Source organism: Eurypyga helias, unplaced genomic scaffold (genome assembly GCF_000690775.1).
Source record: "Eurypyga helias isolate BGI_N326 unplaced genomic scaffold, ASM69077v1 scaffold13333, whole genome shotgun sequence".
NCBI classification, from domain to species: domain Eukaryota; kingdom Metazoa; phylum Chordata; class Aves; order Eurypygiformes; family Eurypygidae; genus Eurypyga; species Eurypyga helias.
The window spans coordinates 48,535-73,922 of NW_010243204.1; the positions used below are offsets into that span (position 1 = coordinate 48,535).

At 39.8% G+C, this 25,388-nt stretch overlaps 1 protein-coding gene across 1 annotated transcript in view; it reads left to right on the top strand.

Annotated features, from left to right (window-relative positions):
• The window catches only part of LOC104507893 (tyrosine-protein phosphatase non-receptor type 13-like), a gene marked incomplete at its 3' end in the record, with an annotated part of 46,050 nt that extends 22,109 nt beyond the window's left edge, over positions 1-23,941 (top strand). The window contains exons 7-9 of the mRNA XM_010149325.1: positions 10,457-11,020; positions 21,641-21,736; positions 23,842-23,941. Of these exons, the coding sequence (XP_010147627.1) occupies positions 10,457-11,020; positions 21,641-21,736; positions 23,842-23,941 (760 nt within the window). The remainder of the gene's footprint in view (positions 1-10,456; positions 11,021-21,640; positions 21,737-23,841) is intronic.
• Between the last annotated feature and the right edge of the window lie 1,447 nt (positions 23,942-25,388).

The following is a 25,388-nucleotide window of genomic DNA, read 5'->3' on the forward strand; positions in this document are numbered from 1 at the left end:
CCCCCCGGAGCCTTCTCTTCCCCAAGCTGAACAAGCCCAATTCTCTCAGCCTGTCCCCATAGGAGGAGTGCTGCAGCTCTCTAATCGTCTTCTTGGCATCCTCTGGAGTCACTCCAGTCAGTTGATACCCTTCCAGTGTGGGTTCCAGAGCTGAATGCAGAACTGCAGGTAGGGTCTCACAAGAGCAGAGTAGAGCGGGAGAATCCCCTCCCTCAGCCTTCTGGCCACACTCCTCTGGATACAGCCCAGGATCTGATTGGTTTCTGGACTACCAGTGCACTCTGACAGCTCATGTCCAGCTTTTCAACCACCAGTACCCCCAAGTCCTTCTCCTCAGGGCTCCTCTCTATCCATTCTCTGCCCAGCCTGTACTTGTGCTTTACACAGCTTTGTTCTTTTTGCCAGTACTAACCTATTCCATATTCCTTCCCCTTTTTTTCCAGCTACTACTTCAAGCTTTGTCATTTCCACACCCTCTTTCCATCATCTGTTTTGCGTTTTATTTAGTGATCATCATAAACTGTGTGTTTTTATAGTGGTCAGTATATTGGTCAAATTTTGGAGACATAGCAAGGTTGTCTTTAAACTCTGTTCTCACTGCATTAGCAACCCTGATTATTCTTGTATTGTTGTTTCTTGTTTCATTTTCACTAATACAACTTTTGCTGGCTTGCTTTTTTCATCTTACTAGAAAATCCTTAACTTACTTTTTTAGATGTTTGTGTGGTTTGAAGGGAGTGTTTTTGTTCATTTGTTTAAGCTATTTAGCAGATTTCTTCCCTACAAGTCATGTTTGTCCCCAAAGTCTTAAGCATATCTTAACAAAAAAGCTTTTGGTTTAGGTTCTGCTCAATTTTGGAGACTGATGTAGTAGTCCAGCCAGTATCATATTTCTGACTTTTTGGCTCAGTACTGTGATGTCTGAAACTTTCTCTGAAGACTATGTTTTTAATTTAAAGCATATAGACTAATAATCTAATTGTTGTTTTTCTACTGTATCCTCTGACTTGAAACAGATTTCATGGCTAGAATATTCTTTCCCCTTATCCTTGCTTTTTTTTAATCATTTAGTTTGTATAATTTTGCTGCTGACATGGTTGAGAGGTGTTGGGTTTTATTTTAATTACCAAAAAATTCAGTTAGGATGCAGCATCTGAATCTCCGAAGGGCTGTGGAAGGACTGAATTTTTGTCTCACTGCTGTGTGCTCACTTGCCTTCTGGCTCTGCCTAGGATTTCCAGGGTGTCAAGCAGAACAGGTTCCCTGCAGTGTGTGCACATGTGAAGTTTCTGGGTCAGGGAAGAACAACCAGAGTTAAGGGTCCTCTGAGACTGAGGAGTCTGCTTGGCTCAGCTGCTATCAACCAGTAAATTCAATACAGGGTTTTAAATGACCTCAGTCAAAATCACTTTTTGAAAGGTTTCTTTTTTTTTTTTTAAGGGAACACCACTTTTTCTGGAGATCTAATTCAACATAATCTTTACTCAAATAGTATTTGTGGAATGAGTGAATTTGATAACCCCAGACTATAAAGTTGGCTGAATAGTCCTCATCCTCTAACCTCCGTTTCTTGTAAAGTTGATTGAAAGCACATGCATAGAGCGTTACAGATGATGTGTGGTATTGCAGGGAATGAATGTGCATCACTGTTCCAGTGCAAATGTTACTTTGTCTGCATCTCTCCAAGCCTCATCCCAAATATAAGTTAGTAATGAGGTGCTCTTGAATACTTGAATTTTCCTATTTTTGTCAAGATGAACTGCCAACCAGCAAAAACGTTTTTCAATTACCATGTGGGTTTTATGATATTTTGGTGTTATGTGTCTTTCCTTTCCCTATCCCTAGGCATAGAAAATCTTTCTTGTGTTTTCTGTTATTTTAGTCTTTATTTTCAGTAAAGAAGATAAAGGAATGATTGACTTCAATTTATTTTTTTTATGTTCTGCCTGTCCTGCTTCCACTCAACCTGTTACAGTTTCTCTGTATCACATTCATTACCTGTGGCACTCCTGTTATTTTTCTCCTTTTCCCTTGAGGGTTTATGACCCCCTTGACTTCCCCAAAACCTTGCCCAATTCTACTTCAGTTATCAGTCCCATTTCCTGGTATGTCTTAATAGCACCATCTTACTTCTCTGTATTTCCATCTTAGACACATTCCTTGATCTCCACTTCCCCGAGACCTCAGGGAATATAGAGTACAAGTAAAACACAAAACATAACCTCCCACCAAACCAGCTCTAACTGTTTTCAGTTCCGTGTGGCATGTATACTGAGTTACGTTTTTGAAAGTTAGCGAGGACTCGGTGAAATGGGTGTCTGATACTAATGACAGACAGCTCGCAGTTGTTTCAGGGAAATTTAGTGCTTGGTTATTTCTTTTTCTGTAATGGAATGCAGGTTTGCCGGAGCAAATCCTGTCAGTAACATCACAGATCAGCTGCCCTTGGGGCACAGCTCTTAGATTTCTGGAAAAGGGAACTGTGGAATGTAGTACTGATTCTACTGATGATGATCTCCTAGATTGAGGAGCCACAAGGAGAAGCCCAGATGAGAGTTTAAGAAAAATAGCAAAGGTAAAAGGAAAAGAAGAAAGAAAAAAAAAAAAAATTAAAACCCATCTCGGAACAGCAGAGACTCCTTTTTACCTCTTGACAGTGTACTGTTCTGCTGCTGTGTGTAGTTGAAATATGCACCTTTTAGGTCTATTGCAAAGCGACCAGACTGGATGTGATTCTGAGTGAACTGTCTTTCTAATAAGTTAGAAGTTGATTGACATAACTTATATCTAAATGTTGGGGTTTGACTTGCTCTGAAAAGACATTTTTGGCCCAGTTTAGCAGTGAAGTAATTAGGAGGGGCACGCATAAAGACATGCCTAATTCTACCGGTCATTTTATCAGCGTATTTAAGGAAGTAAATATGGTGAGTAGAAGTCTTTTCTGTAGAAGACAGAAAACTTGTCCGATGCTGAGGTGAAGTTCTGTTGAGTCATTGTGAAAACCTTAGAGAACTTTCAGTGAACAGAATAGCTGTCACATAAAGAAAAAAGCAGCGTGGAGCTGAGGCATTTATTATGAACATGAGAGTATCAGAACGTTACTATCTTAAGACAGCATGATTTATCAACTAAACTTGTGAATATAGAGGTAGTTCAGCCAGAGATGTGCTCCCAGTTGGACAGCAGCCAACCTTAGATATTTGCAGTCTTTGAAAAATGCTATGATTTTTGCTTTAAGTCTTTGAAAGTCGTTAATCTTAAGACTAGTTTTCCATACCATGGTCATCCAAAATTACAATTGCCAGAGCTTTATTGTTGGCTTAGGACAAAAGTTTTGAAGTATTTTTTCACTTAATGTGTTTAAATCAGATATTTTGCTCTCCTTACGCACCAAAGTTTGAAATGTTCAGCTATTCACTTCCATTTTTGTCTTGACGATAATTTTTAAATTAATAAATAGCCTTATGTTTGTGTTCTCCCCAATTAATTTTTTTTTCTGCTTTCATGACTCATTTTCTGTGGCCATCTTGGTGAATGAGCTTGATGGCAGGGCTGACTACAGGAGTAATTTATTCTAAATTGACATTACGGAATGTTTGCTTTTAGTCAAGTCTTACTCAGAACACAATGTTTAGGCACTGACATAGCCAGCAGAAATAGAAGTGGTAAAACCTGGTGTGAGTCATCTGAACCAATGAGTGTTACTTAAGTTTCGTACTCAAAACTCTTAGACCTCAAGAGTCCATACTTCAATAATTATTTGTGGAAGTTGCTTGATAAAATTGTTGTGGTGTGAAAAAACAATAAGTAACTGTCCAACTCCTTCAAACATAAAACAAGTTTTAATTCACCATGTTACTCTTTGCCACTAACTATGGCACTCCTCCTCCAAAAAGGCTCATAGTCTATTTAAAGCCCAGTTGAAATCTCTGTGAACTTGTAGATGTCTGGCAGCCTGCTTTCCAGCCCTCTAGTAATTGAAAACTGCATCTTGTGTGTTTATTTACAAATTCCAAACTTACATTGATGATCTGGGAACACCAAGCTCAGACCTTTGCAGAGTTATTTCATCTTTTAAAGAGATTTAGCTAGCAGATGTCTTGGCTCCACTTTCCTACAACGAGGGTCTCTGATTTTGTGCAGACTGTGGTAGACTGTCTTGAGTTAACCTTGTATGTTACAGTACTGCAGTTATATCATGCAAAGTTCTGACCTTTATCTCTGCCAAAAGAGTGTATGCCACATGAATAAAGGCTTGAAATTAATGTAAATATCGTTAAGGTTCACCTTAACTGTACGTAGCAGGAAATAATTGGAAATTGGATCAAAATTTTAGATGTTGATGAACTCCCTGTTTAATTAGACTGTACATTGTATTAGGTGCAGCAAAAATAATAGGTGTTGTACACCGAATAAAAGACACTAAGGCTAAGTGAAGTTGCTTTTAATTTTAACAAGAAATTCTAGCATCTGGTTACTATTCCCTGTTCCCTGGATTTACTACTGTAGCTGCTCAGCAAAAACTCTCAGACAAAAGAAAATGTACCCTTTCACTTTTGATCCACTGAAATGGATTGTGGGTTATGTTGTACTTCTTGATCTGTATGAAAATGGAGCTTTTAGTCTATAAAGAAATGGTTTAGAGCAGTGACCTTCATGCATGAACTGAAACAGCTCACTCCTTTTCAAAAAAAAACTTATCAAAAACTACAGCACAAACTTAATTCCATTGACTTAAAAACCTCTCATCTGGAAATACAATCTTTTTTTTTTTCCCCGTCTGCTCAGTACTAGAACAAAAGAACTGCGTAGGTGGAGAATAACTTCCAGAGTTCAGCAAAACCAAATGGGAGCCAGATGAGGATTTCTTGGGTTGATGGTTTCTGGCTTTTTCTTTTAATATTTCTTTCCCACTCCAGAAGACATGCCTGTTTTCTTCCAAGAAGTGTTTCTGTTTGCATCCAGCAGAACTGGTCATTGGTGTTGGTGGAGTTATTTTAAGTCTTGTATAGTTGCTACTGCTTTACTGAGCTTCCAGCCAGGCAGCATTGGAACTGCTGTCACAGTGGTGCCGAGGACAAACCTGAAAACAAAGCAAGAATGGACACAAAGATCAGTGGGGAAACCAAACCAGAGATGTCCAGTGCTGCTTCCCTGCAGAAAAGCATCTGTGTCCCTGAAAAACTTCTGGGGTACACAGTAATCCAGAAAGGGAATAGCTGTGTGGCCCTTTCACCTACCTGGGTTGAGAAATGTACCTCAAAAAACTTGGGATATTAACATGACTGGGGAAGAGCAATGGTGCAGTTGTCTCTTCTGCAGAGGTGCTGAGGAAGGGAAGAGGTAAAACATTCCATTTACGAAGCACTGCTTGGCAAGGCTCACTACCACTGTTTTGTCTAGTGTCTGGGGTTATTTGTGTTTTGACAGAGGAGCCATGTCCGTCCAAAGCAGAATTCAAATTGTTCTACAGGATTTATCGCTTGGCCATTACGTACAGTGCTTTCAACAGTCCTTCTGTCCAGCTCATTTATTCTTTCACAAAGAACACATTGTTTTAAGAGTACTTCTGTCTGAAACTTGGATTTTCTCAACAGTTTAAAAAAGAAGGGCGGAGGTGCCATTCCTAGCAGTCAACCCACAGGCCTCAACTGGCTCTGTTTTCTTCTGTTTGGCTCTTAGCCTTCCCCAGGGGGGTTGCAAACCCAACTCCTCCATCGGCTACCCACTCACAGTTGAGAAACTAACCGCATTGTCTTGGGATAAGGATTTTTCTGTTGTCCTGTGTTCTACCCAGAGATGGCGTGGGAGATGTTATTTAAACTCCTGTAAAACTATTTCCTCTTTTCAGGCCTTCGAGTTCGGCAGTGACGGTGTGTGCTTTTATGCACATGTGGACAATCTCTCTTTGTCTCTCCCAGCCCTGTCTCTTCCTCCCTGCCGTGTGTGTGTGTGTGTGTGTATGTATATATCCGTAAGCTATGCTGAAATGGAACTGGAAAAGGTATCCTGTTTTGTGGAAACAAACTAAGGGGACAGTCAGAAAGACTTTAAAGGAACTTGAGCTCAGTTTACTCAGTAAAAACAGATACAGTATGTGATGACACTGACCATGTTTGCACTTAACATTTGGTTAATTGCCCATATGAGCAAGCTGGTACACAAATAATTGCAGACAGACTGAATTTAGTTAGGACCAAATAACAACTCTCTTGCTCAGAGGAAAGTGAACCAGATTACTGTTAGTGTGAGTGAAAGATGGTTTGTGAATGACACGTGTGTCTGAGAGGGTGTAGTTGTTTTTATAGCTGAAGACCCCAAAGGAAGAAAGAAGTGAATCCATGGTCATTTAGCAAATGTTATATACTAGTTAAAGGTTTGTGGAAAATGAGATTTTCGTTTTAGCACCACAAGGAATTTCATTGTGAACTCCTGGTGATTAATTGCTATTTTTATTGTATTTATTCCCTCACTATATATTATACTTTAGAATCATGCAATTACTATAATTGCATTTGAATTATTTACAGTAATTATAAATAATTGCACTAATGTAACATCAAGTAGAGGATAAATACCCAAGGGCAATATGTGAAATCAAGAACCCAGATACTATTCAGAGGAGCATGAAGAGTTTAGTTCAGCAGACAAGTAATTGAGGAAGGGGAAAGCATGCTTTTTTAAGTTACTTACATGCTGTTATATCTTAATTGCTAATAGCTTGTCCTGTCACCATCACTGACAAGTAGGAAAGTGCTTCTCTGTTCTGTTATATTCTTGGGTAACTGAAGCATGGAGTTGCTCTGTGTGGTCTCAGGTGAGATACTTCATGTCTTTAGTGGATCCAAGATACTTTGGATAGGACTCCAGAATTTCTATTACAAATACAAGCCATTTTTTAAAGGAAGGTCATAACATGAGTCTTTATATCCATTATAATTTAAAGATGTAAAAGTTCCATTACGCAGTCAGTTTCCTTTTGATCGTTAGTTGGATCTTTATTCTTCATATATAAATTTTTATTGGTAGTTATTCCCTTCGTTTTCCCACTCACATCATCAGAAAAAGCTGGAGAAGGAGGTAAGTTGATGGATAAACTACCTATTGGCTTAATGAATTTGGACTTTTTATGTCATTCAACTGAAAATTTTTATGTTAAAGAAGGACATATGATTCCAGTCTGCTCTATGCTGGAGGTGTACTGTTAGCTGAGAGCTAAACATAGGAGCCTTGTGCTGGAAAAGACTTACTGCAGTTGTTTAAGACCCTTATCTAAGGAATGCTGAGGTAGTGTGTTAAGGAAGTCCATGGAAAAAAAAAAGTAGAAATTCCTTAACAATTGATTTTGTGACTTACAGAAAGTCTGTAATAGGTCTTTTAAAAAGTAAGGAGGTATGAGGACAGATGCAAGTTACTGAAAATAGAAGAATTGGCCTGGACTGATTGCTGATTGCCTAATCCATTTTTTTCACTGGTATCTGCAATTGAGTTGCTTCTGGACCTAAAAGTCTTGTCCTTGATCGTTGTCCTCTGCCTTCTGGTGCCAAGAGCAGCAGGCATTCTTGGCTGGTACAAAGTATGGATCTGAAAGTCCTTTATCACTGCTTTGTTTGGTTTGCCTTCTTAGGATGTCCAGCTTGAGCAGACTTTGCACACTGTGCCCCTTGGTCTTTATCTTTCTCTGAGGATGATTCTTAAACAGCTCATGTTGACACTGTGAACCAGTTCAGGGAAGAGCTTGTTGAAGTGACATTATGTTGAGGGATAGGTTTTGCAAAGAAGTGCCAAGACTGGTGAAAAGCAGAAGTGGGAATGGGGAAAATAATAAAGGAAAGAGGAAAGATGTTCAGGAGAATTTTACAGTCTCAAGAGTAAAGCAAACTGTAGATTCCTTTCGGTACTATCTTAAAAACTCATGTTGGCTGCAAAAGTCAACGTGGGTATGAGTTAAAGACCTGTAGACATCTCCACCCAGCAGAGTGGAAGAGCAGTGTGGAAGCAGAGTGCCTCTTGTACTACATCCTGATGGGACAGCTCATCTCCGGTCCCATCACGCAGTTAGCTGCATGAGTAGTAAAGCTGTAGTGATGAGTACTTTCCCAGTCACTGCTGATGAGATAGCATTTGTGGCATGCACTTTTCTTCAGGAGGAGGCCCCAGGTGGGTTGATGACTTGGGGCATAGAAAGCATCTCTTGCATGCTGAGACAAGGAGCTTTTGTCTTCTGAGCCTCTGCATGAACTGGAAGCAGCTTCTGTTAAATCTGAATGCAACAAATCCATGGAAACTACTGCTTTGAGGAGGAGGATGCTCCTTCCCCTCTAGCACTCTTGTTCACTGGCAGTGGGGCTGTCACTGCTGTTCTCACCAGCATTCAACTGATTTGTGTCTCCAGTTGTGTTACGGGGAAGATACTCTAAGTACCAGTGGGTATGTTGAGGCTTCCTTCACTGGATGTGGTCCTGAAACAGGAATGCTTCAGTGTGCAGAGTCCTAAATGATCTTTTGAACCAGGAATGTAGTTCTGAGTCATGATGGATGATGTACCAAGTAAACCTGAATTTACAGCCCCAATAGTGTATTGCAGTTGCAACTATCTGTTTTTCTTGGTTCTTTCTGCTTTGCTTGCCATTGTTTTGTTCACTAACGTCTTGTGCATGTAAAAACTTTCAGTGCTGAAGAGGTGGGGTTTGACTGGGTTTTTTTACATTTAAAGAATGTGAAAACAGTGTAGCGAGGTTGTTTTGTTTTTTGCTACTTAAAATTGTCTTGGAACTCTCATTAGTGAGGAGGATTCTCAGAGCTCCTTTAGATTTGCTTTTTTTGGTGACCACCTTAAATACTGCAGTATTTTGGTTTTTGTCTCTCTCCCAAATGACTGAGTTAAAATACTGTTTAGGAATGTCTGTCCTTGGTGTGTATGTATGTGAATGTGAAGTATGTGTTTGCAGAATGGACATCATGCCCTGCTTTAGGCAGATAGTGGGAACTTCACAGTATATGGCTATTTTAAAAGCCTTTTTTGTGTCTTGATTATTGTATGTAATTCACCAACCTTATGGGGCATGTATAGTCTGAGAATAAGGTAATAACATATGATTTACCTGACCACAAAGATAATCATGTTTACTTGAGTTTAGGATTGAAACCATATTTGTAAAATATGCAGTGATGTGTCAGATCCTTTCAGAAAATTAGTTAATTCTCATTGGCAAAGGCTTTTGTTTTATTCTCTTGGCTGGAACACGTGGGAACTGTGTATAATCTGTGCTGCAGGTTGGAAAGGTTAGGCTTCATCTTCATAATGGTTTTTGCAATATACTTGGTCAGTTGGATTTAAGAGTAGATTACTCTGTGTGATGTCTACAGTAGACTTTGGGTTTTCACAACTTTAATAATGCAGAAGCACTAAATAATTTTAGGTTGCTAACAGAAAGTAAGTAGCAGTTGGGTAGTCTTCAATATTAGTTTTTTTCTAAGATGTTACTCTTATAATGTTTATAAGTCTTCCTAAGATCAGAGTGAAAGAATTGAGAACATGAAAGGTAAACTTGTAGGTCATCTGTTAATATGAGGAAATTTGATTATACTTATCGATGTTTGTAATTACATTTGTAAATTTGAGCTAATATTTTGAGAAAATTTTATGCACAAGTCATACATGATCATGTATAACTTCTTGGTGACCATGATGTAATATACTTCAGAGAGCACATATTTCATTCACATTATTCCATCTCTGACAGTTTCTTTTGTTCTGGAATAGTTTCATGGTGAGGGAGTGTTCATTAGTATTGGCTGATCCATTTATTAATGAAACATGAGGTGTACAGGCTCATAGAATCACTTTGATCTTAGTTGCTTTTGTTATGTTCTGTATCTGGAAAGACTGTCGTCACCAAAAAGAGTCATTAAAGGTAGATCCAGGATTTCTAAAATTCCGAACTATGCAGTCATTCTTCTCTTGCCGCCAACACTACTGCAGGGTATCTGTAAACCTGTCCAGACAAACCTGCACTTGTCATTAAAAATTGTAGTTGGCGTCTTCGGGTATGAGAGGAATGGCTGATTAAATTGATCATTATGGCTGACTGAGTGATCATTAAACAGTGCTCTTGGTGATAATACAGACTATTTTAAAAATAAAACTAATGAGAAAACAACTTTCACCATGTATGTGATAGTATTTTTTTAAACGTTAATGCTGAATTATAGTAGGCTATAATCTTTTCTTGAGCACTTCAGAAAATAAAGAAATAAAATGCCTATCAGATATGAAGTAGTGGTGTTTTGTCTTTGTTGCCTGAGGCAGCCCTTTAAGTAGCTGTCTCAATGTTTTGTATGGCAAAATCAAGGACAAAAATGTGCTTGGTATACACTTTACAGTAAATAACTTGTGTTGTGGTTTTATGTATTAGATACAGAATTACATGTATGAAATATCTCCTTATTCCAGGAAAAACATTGGTGGCTGATGCACCTGATGGACACAAAGCTCACTTCTCTCAACAGACCATGCTTAACAAAGGACTTAGCAAGTCTATGGGATTCCTGTCCATTAGAGGAACGCAAGGCGAGGAAGAATTTTTCCAGGGCATTTCCGCAGATTACAACTTGGGACAGGAAGATGTTTTCTGTCCTCATAGGTGTAAAACCAGGGAGCTTGAAAAAAAAGGTTACTTTCATACAGACGTCACTCCCAAGCGGAAAGTATGGGCTTCCTCCACAGATTTGCTTTGCACAACTGAGAAGGCAGCTGAGAGGGACCATGTTGGAGGCTCTCACAGGCACAGCCATCAGTGTGAAACATTTACAGTACGGACTTCTACTGCTACCAGAAGCAAGGAAGCAAGATACTCTGATGGGAGCATAGCACTGGATGTCTTTGGACCACAGAAACTGGACCAAACACGGCACGTGCCCGAGACATCAACTTCTGCAGCAATATCAAGTGCCTTTGACAGGATAAGAGAGAGACAGAAGAAGTTGCAGCTTCTGAGAGAAGCTATGAATGTAGAAGGTCAGTGAAACTTTTCAATTTTTTGAGCATTAGTCATTAAACAAAGATTTTTCTGTGATAAATCTGAGTTCTTTTGTAGGTGCTCTCAAAACTGCTGAGATCTTCACTTTGTCGTCTTTTTTTAGGTACAGTGAAAGCATTAGAACATCTGTTGCCAATGAAGATAAATGTGGCTTTCTAGATTGCTTAGCTCGTGAAAATAGTTGATCTAAGTTAGCCAGTGTCAAGTAAATTAAATTAAAATTAGAAAAAGAAGAAAAAAAAAAAGGTAGCAACCAACTGTCAGGTAATTTTCTTTGAAGAAAAATCCTCATCTCCAGCTATTACAGATGGATTTGTACCTTAGAGGAAAGGCAGAGTTTCATCTCCCAGTATCCCAGGTTTTGCACTGTTTAACTCTAGATGATGCAGTTAAGCCCTTCGATGTGAAAAGTTTTTAGACTCTGAAGATCTTTACCTCAGTGGGAGTACTTGACAAGTTCTGTTAATTAAAAGAACTCATGGGGAAAAAGAAAAGTATTTGTATTTAGTTCTGTGGAAACTTACAAAATGGTCATTATGGAGAACCCTATAAGAGGAAATGCATAATTTGTTTACTTTGAAAATGTGATGTGATTTTCAGGGGTTTTAAGTTTGGGACACCTGGCTAGAAACTGTGAGCAGAGTCGTATCCTGCCTGTGATGGGCCAGAAGGCATAACGTTGTCATCTAAGGAATTTATAGTTATATGTTCAAAGCTAGCTCAGTCATTTATTCAGGTACATTCAAAATTCATGTGGCTCAAAACTCATGGCTGCCTGACTGTTGTGTGACAAAAATAATTGGAGGGGACATCACCAAACAAAGAAACCCCAAACACTGATAACCCCCAACTTTCACATTCTTTTCTTGTACTGAGTTGTAAACACCTCCTTAATAAGGAGAAATTATAAGGCCTTTTATCAGGGTTGAATTTCTGTTCATGACCCATGCAACCATCTCAGGAGATGCAGGATATTGCAGTTAACATGGAAAGCCAATTCTTTCTCTCCTATGCATGTGAGCCTTGTACTCCATAAAGGAGTGTTACTGAAATGGTATATGCAGCTTAAAAAGCTACTGTGATTTCTGCACAAGTTATGGTTTAGGCCCAGGTAGATCTAAGTGCCATGTAGCTGCTTGGCAGAATGGGGAGGAGAATAAGAAGAAAAAGGCAAAACCCGTGGGTTGATACAGGGACAATTTAACAGGACAACACAGGGAGAGAAGAAATAACAACAATACTAATTAAAGAATATACAAAGATACGCAATGCCCAGCCCCACCTGAGCCAAGATCCTGCTTCCATCCACCTCCCCCAGCTATGTCTTGTGCCTGACCTCATAAGGTATCAAATATTGGCTTGGCCAGTTTGGGTCAGCCTCCTCCTAGCTTCTTGTGAAAATTAACTCTATCCCAGCCAAACCCAGTTTTGTGGACAAGACAGCTAGAATTTTTTGTTCTATCAAGTTAGCATCTTCCAATGAGGGTTACATTGTAATGTAAGGGAATGAACATAGGTGGAAGTAGTACTGTGGAGATACCATTGTTTAGCTTAATAGAAGTTCACCATCTGTCATTATCTACAGGATGATTGATGAGGTACAGGGAAGGTTGGTTGGTTTTTGGTTTAGAGTCTGAAATCGAAGGGGACCATCTCAAGTGTGTGAGTCAGCTCAGATCTTTGGAGATAGGCAGCTGACAAAGTTTAAGGGGAGGCCACACCCTGCGTTGGGAAAGCTCAGTAGCCTTGTTGTTCAGGAGTGCAGGTTTGTGTTACACAACAGCAAAACCAAAAGCTCGGTCAAACCCGTTGATGAACAAGAGTTTATCATTCTCATTGAAACGGTTTGGAAGACAGCAGAAAACGTAATGTGCCCATGCCTTGCAAACTGAGATCATTCAGATGTGTGAAACTACTCGATTTGTGAAGGGAATGGGTGAAAGTGCAGTCAAAGTAAACTTGGAACTGGAACTTAATAGTTACAGGAGCTGAGTGACAAATCTTTGTGGGGAAGATTGAGGTAATAGCTAATGACTCACTGCCCATCCTGTGAATTCAATCATTGCTTGCCAGAAAAAAATGAAGATACCTTTCCAAAAGGTAGCTGGGTTGCAATGTTCTTCTTGTCTGAGTTTTCTGCTTTCAACAGAGGAAGGAGGTATGTTTCACTCCTGAAGTTGGGAGTGTGTGTGCTCTGCTGGGTTTTTTTTTTTTAGGCTCTCTGGGTTGTTGGTTTTTTGTCACTTAACTACCTAAAGAAATGTTTTAGGTCAGAACCTATGTGTGAATGTGATTTTTAATGAGAGCCAGTTGAAAGGAATATTTTAATGAGATGGATGGAGAATACTTTTTCACATGGGACTTAGTTGCTATTGTGTCTTATAGGGCTTGAGAAGCCTGACTGAAAGTACTCTCTTTCGCTTTAACGAGCAGAATCACAAAATCCTTAATACATAAGGTCTGTTAGTCTATTAAGTTGTCTTTCCCTTTACTTTTTTTGTTCCGTATGTTTTAATGTTTCTTGTCTCATATCTTGTTTACAACGGATGAGTCCCTTAAGATCCTTCATGAAAAGAGTCTATACCTAGTTTTCTGTCAAAGAAGTGAAAAATACAGTCTGTAGGTTTTTTGTACATGAATATTGTATGTAATTTTCCAGTACTTGGTGGGTCGACAGATGTCTCCAAATGTCAGGTATTATCACACGTGCGTGGAATTGCTCTTCTGACATAAATGTGGCTTAGCTGAGAGAGATGAGCAACTGCATGGAAAGCTGTGGAAAAATCTATCACCTTTCTTGATAAAGGGAGCAGCAGCAGTTTCTTGGTCAGCACTTGATACCCAGCACTTGGGTATCTCACTGCCTACAGCCAGTGGTCGCGTAGCAGATAGGTGGGCAACAACTAGAAGTGGAATGGGAAGAAGTCCACAGAAAATGATGGCAACTACTACTCTTTACCTTCGTGGGACACAGGATGACCTCAGAGGAGAGGCATCAGAAGGAAAAACAAAGACAGAGAATAAGTTTTTTTTGAAAGCTTGTGTAGCCAGGAATAAGGGTTCTGTTAGTGGTTGGGTTTTGTAGAGGGGACACAATCTGCCTTCTCTTTGCTAGGTTTGGGGATATTTTCAATTTGGTTGAGTCTGGGTTACAGTTAAGTCTGTTTAAATTGTAGTCAGCCTCGGCTTTGAGCTTACTTTGGTTTTTCAGTTTTCGTGTTGTGAAGTGGCATTGGGCTCTCTGCGGGTTCAACTTGGACAGATCAGACTTCCCTTCTCAAACTACAGAAGAACATAAGTGACATGAGGCTTAGTTCTTCTTTAACTTCTATTTTGGGTGAAGCTGGCAAACATTTTTGTCATTCATAAAAAATTAAGGAGCTGAGTGTCTTGGAAAAAGAAAATGTTCTCATGCACAGACTCTGGCATGCCAAGCTTTCACTCAGAACAGGTTTTTATGATCCAAATTATAAACTCATGAAAAGTAGAGTTTATAGTGGAAAGGCTGACAGAGCTTTAATTACAGCTCTGCTGTAATAGAGTAGTTTGTAGTGAGCTGCAGACCATCTACGCTACGCTATAATCTACAGTTGGAACATCTCAGATTTAGCCTCACGAGCCTTCCAAAGAATTGTCATTGCAAGTGCCTTGCTCGTGAACTTGCTGTCTTGTATGTTATTCTGCTGTACAGTCCCGGGGTTGAGGTTGTTTATTACTTGTATACTAAAGATTATTGTGATGAGGAGAAGGAGAAGGGAGAGACTGCTACTTAACTTAGGGTGTAACCAATTCTGAACACTAAAAACAGACTCCAAAAAAAATGTGTAAATCTTGCCAAGGGTTGGAAGAGCAAGTTTGGTATCTCCGCAGTTACTTTTCATTCTTGTTTTAGTTATGTAGGTTTTGTGAGCTTAGGCAGAATTGTTCAGAGTTGTGCATTTGCTGGGTATTAGACCCAAGCAGATCTTATTTGTTGGCTTTTTGAAATGTGGAAAATGTTACTTGGCACTGACTGATAGCGTCCCGTTTCAGAGAGAAAATAATGTTTTACCTTTTACGTTCTGCAAGCCTGCACTGCCCCTCAAGAGCATGATAGTGTCATCCGTTCTCCCTTGCTCCTAGTTTTCCTTGCCTTCTCACCCACAAAACTGATTGAATCTTCTCAGCGTTATGAAGCATAAACACGCTTCAGTTTTTGTATCTTGGTCCTGCCTTCAAGTGGCATGAGAGTAAGGCACAAGGTTGTGGGACAGTAGCCTTGTATGCATCTCTCCGTTTCAGTTGCCTTAGGCAGCTCCCCCCCCCCTATTGAGTGCCTAATTCACAGGGAATTGGTTTGTGTTACTCGAGTGAATGTGCATCCTCCTTCTTTATACGCAGTTCTGCTTATGCTGATGTTGTAAATGAGATGCACAAGGGAGCAAGGCATAAAGATTGCCTACGTCCTGGTGCCATACAGGAGCACAAAACCAGTCTGGAGAGCAGTAATGTAGCTGGCTGTGGGTTAAATAGCAGACGGGAAAAAGAGGGGAGGATACCAAAAAAGCCGATAGTCCTGAAGCTTTGGAATGCTGAATCCGGGGGTGGGGGAATGGGGGTGGTTTGGGAATATTCTCAAGTCTTTATTAAGTGTTTTTGCAGTTGGAAACCATGTGAATCCCAGAGCCTCAAGTTATGTTTATTCCTCTCTTTATCTTTGATTTTTTCCAACTGAAAATCCAGATGATTAAATATTCCTTTTTTTTTTTTTCCTCTGGGTGGTTTTGGTTTTGAGCCTTTTTTGTCCCCTTAGCTCTCTGCTTCACACAGTCAGCAAGAGGAGGCAGTTAACAGTCTGTTTCTAGAGATGGATCTCTGCCTACCAAGTCTTCTGTGTCTTTATCTCACAAAATAATGTTTTCATTAGCTACCCTGAAGACTTATCTGGACTCCAATTAGAAAACTTCCATGTTACAATTGCATGTGTTTAGGTGGGGAGTTATGGTTAGGGATACTCTAAATGTCTGGATGTTAAAAGCTCTCTTAGCTTGAAGCTGCTTTTTTGAATAAGAGAAAATTTCTGCAGGTAATCAGAGAGCTGTTGGTAATAAGTTTATCCCAGCAAATGAAGCACCAGAGATTTGAATTTGCGAGCTTCTGTAGAAGTGGATTAAATGGGAGATTGGATTTAGGGCAGAAGAGGAATACCTGCTTTACAAACTTAGGTCTGTAAATTCAATGAAATGTGCATACTTTCTTTTTCTCCTGCATTGTATGTACTCAGTTGTGTGTAGGCTAAGCAGAGGAAATGCGAGTCATCCACAATATGCATCTGTTTGCATGTGAAAGCAAATTAAGGCTCAGTTTACACGTCTTACAATCATTGTGCTGCAGTATGATTTAAATTCAGTGGTGGTGAAGTGGGTTCTCATGTGGTTGGTATGTCCGGTATGGATAAGTTTCAGTTAGAACAATGTTCAGAAACAATATTAATGAAGCTGAAGGGCAGGATAATGGACTGAGATAGATAGAAAACTTTCAGTTGTTAATTTTATTGAGACAACAGAAGTTGGCTTTTCAGGGGAAAAGAAAGAAAGAAATGTTTGTGGGATTTCTGTAAAGTCCAAGTACTCAGCCACTGTTATTTTGTTCTAAATTACATAGATTACCATAAGGTAGTAAACCAGCTCTTAGAATTCCATAATTGCACAGCAAAGTGGCGTCTGCTTTATCGAGCTTTCAGCAGCTCACAGAGTCTGGAGTTACCAATTTTTAGTCAACACATTACATGGTCAGTTGGATAAAACATTTAAATTAAAACAAACAAGCATCTTTATGGGCCACAGTTTCAGTCTGTGTCCATTTGCATACCTTATCCAAGATGGCATGATCCAGCTACAGAAAAGGGTGTCTTTCCAAGTACAAGACACTGAGTTCTTACCAGACTCTGGACTTACTTTTAATCCTGCTGTTTTCCTTTCCATCTTAGCCCTAGAGATGTGTGTTTTCTGCAGTTTTACCAGGCTCTGTTTCTTCCTGTCACTCAGATCGCCCTAGACTCTATGTATCATGTGGCCGTTAGGCTCTCCGGGGAGCACTGGGGTGGCTGGTGACTTGGGCTGCATGCACAATGCAGCTTGTTGATGTAGAATATGGATGGTGGAAATCTCGAGTTAAAATGAGCATGCTCCCCTGGAAGGCTGAATGGATTTGTTTCACTTGTTGGATATGAATCCTTCCCAGGGATTATTCTGGATCTCTACATTTTCCTGCTAAAGCTATGCTGTGTTGCATAAGATAATTCAGGTTTTCTTAGATGAAAAGAGGAAAAGGAAGAGTAAATGTGACTGTAACCTATTGATTAAACTCTTGTGAAAGAAACAAGTCCCAGCACCTCCTAAAGGACAGTTAATGTGTTTTAAATGGCATTATGGTAGCATGCTTACATAATAGACACCCACCAATAAACCACCAAGAGTGAACAAGAGGTCCCTCCCTGTCCCGAAACCGCCTGTTTAACTCTGCCATCCTCTCTGCCCTTTCCTTCTTTGTACAGCCAGTAATACTTCTGTAATAATGTGTGCTTGAAAACCTGTGTATCTAATGAGAGTCATGTGTTCAGGATAATGAAATTCCTAGCTAAATGTGGTTCTCTGATTTCTGTTGAAGTTGGCTGCGATGAGGCTTTCTGTAAATTGCTTGTCTGGGCTTGAGTGGCTTGCCTTGCTTTAATAGTGTGCTTGGTTATTGTGTGCTGCGGTGGGTGCCGGTGCGGTTGTGCTCTGCTGGCTTTGGGAGGGAGTTTGAGAAAGCACCACTGCAGCACTGAGCGTCCAGAACACGGATTCTTGATGTTGTAATGTTTTATTCATCTCCACATCGTGGTGCTACTGCATGTTAACCTATATTATTAGTAGGTTTATTTATTAATTTTAGTTATGGACTCTTAAAACATGCTTAAACTCAGGTTTGTTTTCTACTAAGGTACAAAATGGCTTGAAGTGTTCTAGTAAGAGACTAACTACTGAAATGCTATGGAGGGTAATGGATAGAATAATCTTTGCTATAATGGGCTTGACACTTCTAAATTAAATCAACTCTGAAGTCTCCCTTCAGTCATCAAAAATAATTTAAAAAAAACAACCAAAGAAACAAAAAAACCCAAACCAACAAACCAAGGCTATTCAAAAATCCCAGAGAAAAGGGTAAATATGGCCGATAAGTTGTTTTATTGTTGTTTTTAGCTTTTATTGATATTGAACTGTGCTGGCTTTAGTTGGGACAGAGTTGATTTTCTTCACGATAGCTGGGATGAGGCTATGTTTTGGATTTGTGTGAGGCTGTGTTTTGGATTCGCACTGAGAAGAGTACTGATAACACTGGTGTTCTCGGTTGTTGCTAATGAGTGTTTGTACCAATTCAAGGACGACTTCTGGTTTCTGGTGCTGCGCCTGTGTTCCCAACTTCTTCGCTACAAGCAGCAGGGCAGGGGGGGATGGACTATAACACAGTGCAGACAGCTAACCCAAGTTGACCAAAGGGGTATTTCATTCTATCGAACATCATGCTTGGTATGTAAGCCATGAATTGGCTGGGAGCCGTTGTAGTTTGTTAGTTGGTGGGTCAGTTGGCTTTCTCGTTCATGCTGTTGCTCATGGGGCTCACTCGGACTCTGATGCGATCGCTCTTGGGCTCTGGGACTTGCTCGGATTCTGGTGCAATTTCTCGGGTTCTCTGGCTCTGACTCTCTCTACTCAGGACCTGGCCAGGTACCGGTTGCTGGGTAGTGAGCAATTGTGTTGTTTGTTTTATTTTCCATTGTTTTAATTACTTAGTACTAGTATTTTCATTACATATTACTAGTAATATTGTTACTATTATTTCCTCCCATTCTCCTCCTCCACTGGAGGCAAGGGGGGGTGGGGGGAGGTGAGAAAGCAGCTGTGTGGTACTTAATTGCTGGTTGTGATTAAACCATGACAACATCTTTCAGTTCCTCCCCAGCCAGCAGGGCTAGAAGTTTGTCCTCATTTTTGAAACTATTGTAAAAGCTTAATTTTAACTTGATCCCAGAACTGGGGCTTTGTGACCTCTGTAAGCCAGTTCTTAATTAGAAGTTTGGCTTGGACATGATTCAAGTGCCTTCTCTGAAGTTAAATCCTACTGTGATATGTTAGAATTGAGGAGAGGAGACAGCATAAATTGGGTAATTTTTGCAAGCATTAAAGATACAGTAGTCTCAATATTTACAATTTAATTGAATGCTTGCAGGTCTGCAGTGCATATCCTCTCCATGCCCCAGGAAAGATTAAGTTTGGTTAAGAGGAACTGCCATGCTGGGGGATATATAGGGGGTATACATAGAGATTTATATACCAACAAAGAACTGGAAGGTGGTTGCCAAAGAAAAGATGGCGCAGCAGCTAACAGTTCCACATCTGAATATATTTTCCCTAAACTGAGCCAAGTGAAGAACAATCTAGAAGATTTAACCTGAATTTCAGGCTGTAACTTCGTAATTGCCGTGAAACTTTTGTCCCCCTGTCCGAACAGGCAGATAGTCATTGGTGCTGCCCCATGTGAAATGCCTCCAGAAGACAAGAATACCACCTTTGCCTGTGTTACTGGGCTAAGTTGTATGAGCTTGCTCAGGGAGAAAGCAAACTTTTGTGTCCTGAAGAAGCAGGGAGGAGCCACAGTCTGTGCGTGGTTCAGGAAGCCGAGGCTGCTGACTAGGTGGAAAAAAAAAATCTGTTTAAAAATCTCATGTTATACTTTATTGTTCCCTTTCCATCCTCTTGCTTCAAAGTCAGTTTAGCCGACTTGAAAAACCTACAGTTAATAAAACTACTGGAAAAGAAGGAATCTGTTTTCAGTTAAACCTTTTGGCCCTGCAGCTTCAGTATCATGTTTGGATTGATGCCTCACTCAAAGGGCTGGGAACACTTTAAAAATACATCTCTAAACGCTACCCACAGAATTTGGGTTTTATTTCCCTTGTTAGGCAAGTAATTGCTAGATCGGTGGTAGATTTCTTTGTTGTAAAATTCAGAATGCTGAAAGTAGTTATTGTGAAAGACTGAAGCAACCCCAATCCCTCACACTCCACCTCAGTGAATTCTCTTCATCTTGCTGTGGGTTGGTTTGCAAATGTGTGAGCAGTGTTGCTCATTTCTGGGAGTAAGGTGAAATGTCCTTAGGATTAATGGGGTTTTATGCTGCTGAACTGTGTGATGGGATAGGCTGGTGAGAGCAGCTGGTTTCATGGGTCGGTTGATGACCTTTGTTTTCCCAGTTTTCTTCAAGAATCTTGTATTTGGTGGGATAGTGGGGAACTACACAACCCAAGTGAGCTGGTAGAACTTGGGGAAATGCTGGCTTTAAGGAGGAGGGTTTTGGAAACAGGAGTCGAAAATTAACATGAACTAGTCTTGGTCTACTGCATTATCTTATGTCTTCTCATGCTTTTTTTCTTGTTGGAGTTTTTGCTGCTTCTGTGTGAAGGAATAAGTAGTACTGTTGACCATGTGTTTAACTTGTCCTCTGACCTCATACAGGTTATGCCACAGGTTTATTGTTCTCACAGGATTTTTCACCAGCTGTTGTTTTCTGGATGTGGGAAGTTGGAACCTCCAACTTCCTTTTTGCAGCATCCAGGCCCATCTGCTCATGTATTCCCTGTTTTGTATTCTCACATTTTATGTTGTTTGCTGTAGTGATTGCACGTGACTTCACAGCAGTTACATGTGTTTAGATCATCACTTTTGTTTTCAAAACGTGTTATAAACTCTAGTTGGACCAGAGACAATCTTCTGCATGTGAAGACACCTGAAATTTTCTCTCACTTAGTGAAACATTGGTAATCCCAAAATGTGGGGACTCTTACTGTTTTCTGCTTTTATGCACATATGTGGTGGTTTGTTGGCTTGTGCATAGGAAAGTTTTGGAAGATTGTTGCAAGTGTCAAGTACTTACCCCTTCCCTGGAGTCCTTGCTCCAGAATGTTTGAAGAATCCACTGAGAGTAGGACTTGAGACTGCTGTACTGATTTCTCATCACACAGATTTAGCTGTTGCATTTAATTAAATATCCTAGAGGGCCTTATTAACTGGTGGTTAATCCTGTTTTGTGGATGTCAAAGATGAGCTGGATGAATTAGAATTTTCCAGTTCCTAGTTTGTCTCTGGATATTTTTCCTTTTTCATCGTGAATGCACCAGGCACTGAGTCCTGGTGGTTGCTTTCCACACGCAAGAGGTGTGCACCAGAAATTTTCATCAGTTTTCTTTTCAGGAAAGATTGGAGTTGGTCTTGGATTTTGTTCTTTTTAATATTATTTTTAACTTGAAGTGAAGACGGGAGAGAAGTCTGGGGTCTCTTAGAATAGCCAAGAGATGCCATGCAGACCCCTGAACCCTCAGGCTGTGGGAACAGAATGGGACCACACAGCATCTGCTCAGTGTTTGCTCTCAGATTCCATGCCACAGATGGGCGTTTCAATACGTTTTGAAAAGATTTTAAGAAGTTTCAAATGTTAATATGGGTTTGATTTTTTTTTTTTAACTTTTTTTTATCATAACTGTTGCTCTCATACACTGATACCCTGATTTAAACTTTCAGAGCCTTTGAGAAGGTACAAATCTTACCACAGTGATGTTTATAGTACTTCAAGTGAAAGTCCATCTGTTATTTCTTCAGAACCAGATTTCAGACAAGGTAAGACCTGTGTTATAAAACAAAAAAACACACACACACAGAAAAACCCACCAAAAAGTCTGAAACCAACTAACCAAATAACCCACAAACAAACAAAGTAAAGAAAAAAGTTCAGTGTGAAATATAGACCCCAAAAGTATGAAGTGTCTTTACTAGGAGGCTTGATAATTACCACTAATACAAAGTTGTAAGATCATTACAACACTGTGTACAGTTCAGCGTAACTTGCAGTCTGTTCAGAAATTAAGTTTGATATTTAGCACTCTGGAAGGGAACTTGTTAGGAAAAGCTGGAAATTATAAACTTTTTAGTGGAGTACTTGTTTTAATTAGCATGCTGTTTTCAGTGACACAAAAATTATCAAGTTGCTGTTAGTGTACAGTGGCAGTAAATTGCAGAAGCTTTTAATTTTTATATCAGTGGGTTTTACTGTGGGGGTTAAATGGTGTCAAGGATTTCAGTGTAATGCAAAGGTAGTATAGGCTGTTTGTATGATAAATTTAAGTTCCTTGAAATCAATGGCTTGGAAAAGCAGGAGATGGTACAAAGTGTTGTTTGCTGATATATGGCAGGAAAGGTTTTCTTTCCACAGTAAATAGCATGGAAGAAGATGGCTTGGAGCTGTCAAGAGGAGACCACAGTTGATGAAACAGCTTCACAGACTCAAGTGGTGGAGACAAACCATTTGATGAAAATGAGGAAAGCAAGCAATAGTTAGGAAGCTAGAGTATAGCTGTACCGTATATATTCTCTAAGCACAAAATGCCAGCCCGGCCTCCCTGTACTTGCCGTTCTCTCAGTCTTCCTTGTCTTTGTCTATCCTCCTACTCTCCGAGCCAGAAGCAGGAACAAGTAGCAAGGCTTCCTTTGTTTTCTTGCCTTTTAGAACGGGCTGTTTATATGTTCAGTCCAAAGTCAACAACTCCTAAGTTTGGACAGGCAAGAGTGTGCTGCGTTCTGGCTACTACTAGTAGTGTTGCTGGACTCAGTGCAATGACTGTAAAAACTATTTCTGAATCAACATGACTGTGATTTGTTCTCCTGCTAGGTCAGTTTCTTGAGGGTACAGTAAGAGCAGAAGGTTAAGTAGTTGGCAAATTCAAGCTCTAAGTGTAACATCTCAGGTGCTGCTACCAGGAAGATGTACCAACAAAGGAGATAACTATTACAAACAGAATAGCTGGTTAGTATGTTGTCAAAAGAAAAAAAAAAACCACCCACACACCCCCCACAAACCAACCCACAGAACTTTTTTTTTTTTTTTTTTGTAAAACATTTTATTTTGGAATGGTTTGGGTTACAGGCACCTTAAAGACCATCTAGTTCCAACCCCCCTGCCATGGGCAGGGACACCTTCCACTAGACCAGGTTGCTCAAAGCCTCATTCAGTGGCCTTGAAGACAGTCAGGGATGAGATATCCACAGCTTCTCTGGGCAACCTGTTCCAGTGCTTCACCACCCTCTCCGTGAAGAACTTCTTCCTGATACCTAATCTAAACCTCCCCACTTCCAATTTAAACCCATTATCCCTTGTCCTATGACTACAGGCCCTTGTGAAAACTCGTCATGTCTGTCCCCCCTCCCCCAGCTTCCTTGCAGGCTCCCTTCACGTACCAGATTCCAGGGACAAACAAACACAAGAGTTCTACAACATATATACTGTTTTCTTAATTCCTTTCTTGTGAACTGGATGCATAATTACTTTACCTAGCTGCTCTGTTTCTGTTCTGGGGTGGTTTTGTATGTCTCTGCCATGTATGTACCTCAGCTCATGGTTGACAGATACGTGTCTCGCCTTGGAAAGTTGTCCATGCAGTTGTTTGTGGGTTTTTTATTGTGTCTTGTAGGCCTTCCTTAGTATTCTTCTTCAAAGGACTCGTGTAGTGCAGCTATCTTTGTTGGGGAAACTATAAGATAGCTTTGAAAACTGAAATCAGCTTCATAATGCTACTTTGTCTAATGCTGTAATGCCACTGTTCAGAGCACATGAATCTGATTCCTTCTAAGTAATCTCATATGACTGATAAGTCCTTGATTTTTTAGATGGGATTACTCTGTGTGCTTTGTTGCCTGGTCAGGTATTAATTTGTCTTCTGGTTTCCTAGTGAGAAGAAATGAAGGTTTCAAGAGAGATGATGCCAGTGGTGCTTTGCCAGGTGCTGATGAGATCTCCACATCAAGTCAAGCTAATTCTCAGAGGGCAAGGTAAGCCCTGTGAAAAGAATGTCTTAGAGTGCTTTGTCTTTATCAAAGAAAGCATTCTAAGTCTGTAAGTGAATTTTTCACTCCCATCCCAGATTCTGTTTAAGGTTAAAAAATGGTGTGTGGTACTTGAAAGAAAGTAGCATTTCAGAATTACATATTGCAGTCTGTAGTAAAAGTCTCATCATACGCTGTGGTGTAGAGGTAAGCAAGCCAGTTAGGAGGTAAAAATCAGTTCCCGTATTTAACAGAGACTGGGTTGTACTCTGTCAAGTTGCTGTATCTGTCAGAAGGTCAGGGGCTCTGTGCTGCTTGGAAAGATATCATAATTTTTATTTTGGTTATACTTTTCTAACATAAAGGTTTGGAAACTACAGATATTAAATACAAACTAATTTACATATTTTCATTTAATAAAGAAATAATTATTTTTAATTATCCAAAAGCCATACACTTGGTTGCTTATTCTGGAAACCTCCTAGTTTATGCTGTTGTTTGGACTTTTTTTAATACCTCAGCACTGATGAGGCAGGCCAATTCACCAACAATTTATGCTTTTTGAAATGCATTTTGCTGTGTTGTGTATTTGAAAGTTATATCTATTTGGGTTTTTTTTTTTCAAGCACTGTTCATCAATATTGTTTTAAAAAGTAGGTTCTGCTTTACACCACCTTAATACAGCATTGTACAGCAGAAGTGTATCTTTCCGGATGTGTTAGGTTTTGAGTGATTCCATTCTAAATGTTTTGAGAATTTTATTGATATTGACCTTTTGGATAAAAAATTTTCTTCTAGACTCTGACAGATGGTGAATCATTTTGGAATATTCTATCAAAATTATTCAAATAATTTTTGTAGTAAGGGAAAAAGAAAAAAAAAAAGTCTTCCCCACTCTTCCCTCACCACATTACAAAAACAATGAAGCCTTCTCTCAGCAGCATTTTGGTTTGTTTGGGGTAGATGAGGAGAAAGACTGCTGCTGTGCTCAATATTTTGAGATAATTATATGTTTTTGGCATAAGTTGGATGGGAATCATGCTGTACTCTATTAAAGAAACATAAAAGGTGTCTCAAGATTGGAACTGTTTCAGGTGATTTGGCAAGCATGTCGAATGTGTCCTCCGTGTTCATTTAACATACAGGGTGACATGCAGTGAGTTGGGCTTCGACATGCTTTGAGCATGGAGATGAAAATAAATTAACATCTGTTTGCACTATATTGTGTGCCTTAAATGGATCTGAGTAAGGCAGGGTCTCAGGTGGGCTGTATCTGAGTGCATATGAACGACAGAACAGTTGTTTAGAAATCTTACAGCAGCTGCATTGGGTTTTGTTTACTAGTTGCACTTTGCCTGGAAAATGCTTCGTCATTTAGAAACGTATATATTGGCATTTCCTGCAGGGAGAAGTATTTAGGCAGTGCTTAGCTGGGTCAACACTGTTCTGTTGG